Here is a 4701-nt window from a genome sequence, read left to right on the forward strand (position 1 = left end):
GATATATTTTTTTTTGCATAACTTATTGATGATTCAGCAGAAAGGCTTCTACCAGCCCCTCCCCTCCACCTCTCCTACACCCGTGTTTTATAGTAGAACTAAACTACTTCGCAATAATTTTGATTGTCTGGTGAAACACTAGCACAGATAATATATGTGAAGAGCTTGCATTTGAGTGTATATTTATGATGGACACAAACGAAAACAGGGTCTCAAGTTTCCTCAGCTTTAAATTCAAGGGAAAAAGTTTTTATTTTTCATTTGGTGAATCTTTTGTTTACTTTCTGAGCCTTTAAAGTTTGTTTAAAATGGAGATTATAATTATATATATATATTATACACAAACTGCAATTTTTTAAAAAGAGAATTTTGTACTATAAATGTACACTGCTTGTTTTTTTATTTAAAGATGTAGACTTCCCTCAGGTGGCTGTTTTGGGTGCATTTTTGCACTTATGCAAAAAGAATTTAAAGGAGAAATTATTACTGAAATAAATGTTTTAAGAATAAAATTGGTCTTGTGCTTTTTTTTGTCCTTGTTATTACACTGGAGGAACTGCACAAAAGGGCATTCACTTTATTAAATCAGCAGTTTAATGATTTATTATTATTATTGTTCAAAAATTTTTCAGAATTCCCAATATTAGGATTTGGAGGTGTTTTCCTTTTGGATTTAAAATTTAAAATGCGCTTTTAGACGAATCTGTTCATCTTCAGTTTATTTCAAGGATAGATCATGAAACTGGGCTTTTGGTGTGGATCATGTTAAACTGTGTCCCCTCACAGGGTCTTCTTTAAGAATTAAGATAAACTGACAGATTCAAAATGACCACAAATCATACATAAAACATTTATGGCTGCATTTCTGTTGCTTTCTGAAGTGCTTTGCACAATTTAGCTTTCGTCTCAAACTACTTTGATAATTATACCTGCAGTCTATGCTTTATTTCATCTAATTTATTTCACATGTAAAATTGTTTGGTTATTGTCTATCTAAAGTGGTTGCTCGCATTTATTTTTGCTCATTTTAGCTTTCATTTAGGCAAACTGGCTATTTTTTGTATTCTTTTGAGACCGTAGGTTTATTAAAAAAAAATCAGTTTTTGCACAGTTATATTTTTAGGATAAGACCGGTGGACCACCCCACTTCTTTCTGCACTTGAAAGACCTTTTTAATAATTTCCTCCACATGGTTTTTACATGTGTGTCACCGGCTGCCGCCGTAAAACGACAGATGTACTGACACTACTCCGATGCGTTTAAGAACCTCAGAGAAAAAACAATTTTTTAAAATATTTTAAATATAATAATCCAATTGGATCAAGCAAACGTATATATACATATATTGCTGTTGCTGTAAAAATGCCACAAGGGTTTGAAAGTTGCTTTATCTGAAACCATCGACATGCCTGAAACCCCTGAATGATTATCTCCGGGTTAAAGGGTTACGGGGAAACGTCTGATTTTCTCAAACTACCCATTTCCGCGTTGTTCCCCATATTAGCATTAAGCAGCCGCTACCTGCTGTCGGAGTAGTTCAGCTGCTACATTTTACCCCCTTCATTTGAAGCACAACACATTTCGACAGAAGGAGGTAGACTTTCAAGGTCTCTGGGCAGAAAGTGTAAGCCGAAAACACGGACTGACATGTTTGCTGTGTTGATTTTTTGTCATCTTTAATATATTTGCCGAGCTAGCTAGCTTAATGCTTAACGGGCGGCGAGCTGGTTCACGTCAAAGTTTATCACCGGCAGGATTTAAAGGCTTATGATAGTTTGTCAGGATGTTTTATGGACACGACGCACTCAGAAATACGTTTTCTTTCGGTCAGATAATTTAAATCACCAACAGGCGTACCAAAAGAAGAAATTAATCTGAGTTGTTTTAACTAAAAACCAAATTAGAGAAACATTTTTAAGTCAAGCTGTGCTAAAATTAAGGCATGGGCTGTTTTCAAGGTGTCATAGTGGATGACTTCACAATAGTTTATATCTCTACCCAACACTTAATGTCACAAATCTACAGAAATGAGTATTTATTCACTATAAATAAAAGCAACACACTCATCTGTTGATGGTTACTGCTGAAGATGTGGAAAGATTTGAACAGTTCACATTGAGGTTTGTCACCACCGTAGATTTGAGACAAATAGTAAAAAGCAAATACATAAAACCACTTCAAGAATAATTATAATTGTAGAGTAATTGGACAATACTGTAGAGTTGTCCAGTCTTTCTTATGTCTATTATTGCAAGCAAACGGCTTAGATGGTTGAAAACACAGGGTTGACTTGATTAAATTCACTTTAAAACCATAAAAAATAAACAACAGCGTTTGGATTTTTGTCAATCTGACCTTCATTTATCATAATCTGCACAGTTAGTTAAGCCCTGCACACTCCAGAAATGATCAGGATGTCAGAATATAAATAAATGTTGATGATGTTAAAATGACATGTGATGTGCACCCACATAATCCCACGGTCCCACATGTTGCTGAGATTAGGGCATTTATGCGTCACGTCATTCCAGCTATTCTTTGAATTTTAATTATTTTATAAACCGTCCAAATAACTGCGTTTCTTCTCGAAGGCATTTCACAGGACAGCAATCCTACCCTGAATTTTACCAGTAAGAGATGATCATCCTCCACAAACCTTTAAATTTAGCATCGTAAGGGTGACTTGTTTCTCTTGAACTGACCATTTTGTAACATGTCATGAGTTCGTAGTTCAGTTACCGAACTGTTAAAGCAACAGTCTCCATCGCAATGTTCTTCTCTGTCTCTAAACATAACCGAAAGATGTCAACATGACAGCCTGATCGTGCTGATGCAGACAAACTTGACGTGAGGGTAGCTGCTGCTGCCTTTTCAAGAATTCTTCCTCCTGATAGCTTGCGGTTCGTTGAGGCTGCAGGACAGCAAGCAGGATACGAGTTGCAGTAAAATGTGGAGCAACAGTGTAAAATTTGCCACTGTTGTGACACAGACGTTGAAGCGTCAGACTCATGCAGATGACTCACACACGGTGAGACTTGACATCAGAAACACGAGGCTGGAAGTGTGCAGGCGATCAGCTGAAGAACAGCAGATCCTACGTGGAGCAGCTCAGAGGCACCTGCCAACCCCCATAACACATAGTGTTAGCTCCGTGTGTGATGTGGTTTGTCACAGATTCATTACAGGGTTTAATTATGTTGTCATTTAGACCAGGTGTCACCCTGATGCTACTGTAAACAGAAGCTTCTTGGAACAAGCCTTTTTGTGTCATGCCTTCAGCTCTGGTCTCTTCCTTGGTGTTTTTCCAGGCTGTCAGTTCTGGCTCAAGGTTGTTGAACAGTTAATGCGCAAGGTAAAGAGGCTGGAAATTGAAAACAGAACGGAAGACGGCCAGGAAAGGTAGGCAATGTACATTTATGCAGCTCAATGTTTTCTCTTAATCCAGTGTTTGCAGATCAAGAGATTCAAATCTGATAGTGTATCGATAATATGAGATTATTTTTAATGCTGATATGCCGTTCAGTTTATTTTCTACATAAAGTGTTGCTGAAATAAACTTTTTAATGACTGTTACTGCTGCTGATGTGAGTTCATCTGTCGACAGCGTCAAAGAGGCACTGGAAGACATGACGGGAGTGGACGAGCTGTCAGACAGCACAGAGGTGGTGGAGATGGAGGACGTGAACCCCACCCAGTTCCAGGTGGAGAAGCACTCGTGGGATGGCCTGCGGAAGATCATCCACAACAGCCGCAAAAACACAGGCGTGGTCATCAACAAGGCGCCACACGATTTCCAGTTCGTCCAGAAAGATGAGGCCAGTCCGCACTCCCACCGCATGTACTACCTCGGTAAGGAGGGGGGAGCTGAAATCTGAGTCCAGCTGATGCGTAAATACAGGATCCACTGTCATTTTTATGAGTTCAAATCGAAATCCATGCAAGTTTCTGAAAAGATCACAAAAGCAACATATTGTTTTAAAATCACAACACACTTCCTTTTGTTAATGTAGTTATCATCGAAGAATAAATTACCTTTGCTAGAGTTATTTTATAACTTTGCCTTTTGGTCTTACTGTTAAAAACATTATAGTATACAGGAGTCCCTTGTTTATCACAGGGGTTTCCGTTCTAAGCCCCCCCACGATAAGTGAAAAACCGCCAAGTACGAATAGTAGTACAAGTAGCAAGTAGTAGTAGTACACTAAACCCTTTCCACACGTGCAATATTCTAAACTCTAAATGCTCTAAAAGAGCACAGAATGTCGTGATTTCAGCTCTCTCTGCCACCTGCCAGTGCTCTCGGCCACGCCCACTTTTCCACTGCAGATCATGACATGCAGCAGGAGGGAGCTTCTCCTGCACCTGTGGGCTGCACACAGGTGCAGCAGGTGCTAAATAATTGAAAATAATTTATTGTAAATAAAAAATTAATGCCGATCGTGTGGCTCATCCATCAATTAGCCAGTTGTGTTTCATGCCCAATCTTATTTTGAAAAACCACGAAAGAGCGAGTCGGCGAAAGTTGAACCGCGAAGTAGCGAGGGACTGCTGGAATTTGTTTTACGTTAGGAACATTGTAAACAGTTTCATAATTTTTCTCTTGCACTTGTTGAAGAATTGTCTTTGTTTCTCAGAATAAGCATTTATAATTTATCATTTATGTTCAAAATAATGATAAAAAAAAAGTTTGATTTGAAACAA

At 38.4% G+C, this 4701-nt stretch overlaps 1 protein-coding gene across 1 annotated transcript in view; it reads left to right on the forward strand.

Moving 5' to 3' along the window:
- Positions 1–1567: 1567 nt before the first annotated feature.
- LOC119407688 (dipeptidyl peptidase 9) overlaps positions 1568–4701 on the forward strand; it is a 20929-nt gene continuing 17795 nt past the window's right edge. Inside the window, exons 1-3 of the mRNA XM_037674507.1 lie at positions 1568–1624; positions 3309–3399; positions 3605–3849. Coding sequence (XP_037530435.1) covers positions 3344–3399; positions 3605–3849 — 301 coding nt within the window. The 5' untranslated portion in view covers positions 1568–1624; positions 3309–3343. The remainder of the gene's footprint in view (positions 1625–3308; positions 3400–3604; positions 3850–4701) is intronic.

Source organism: Nematolebias whitei, chromosome 3 (assembly GCF_014905685.2).
Source record: "Nematolebias whitei isolate Nwh7 chromosome 3, NemWhi1, whole genome shotgun sequence".
In the NCBI taxonomy this organism is placed as follows: Eukaryota; Metazoa; Chordata; class Actinopteri; order Cyprinodontiformes; family Rivulidae; genus Nematolebias; species Nematolebias whitei.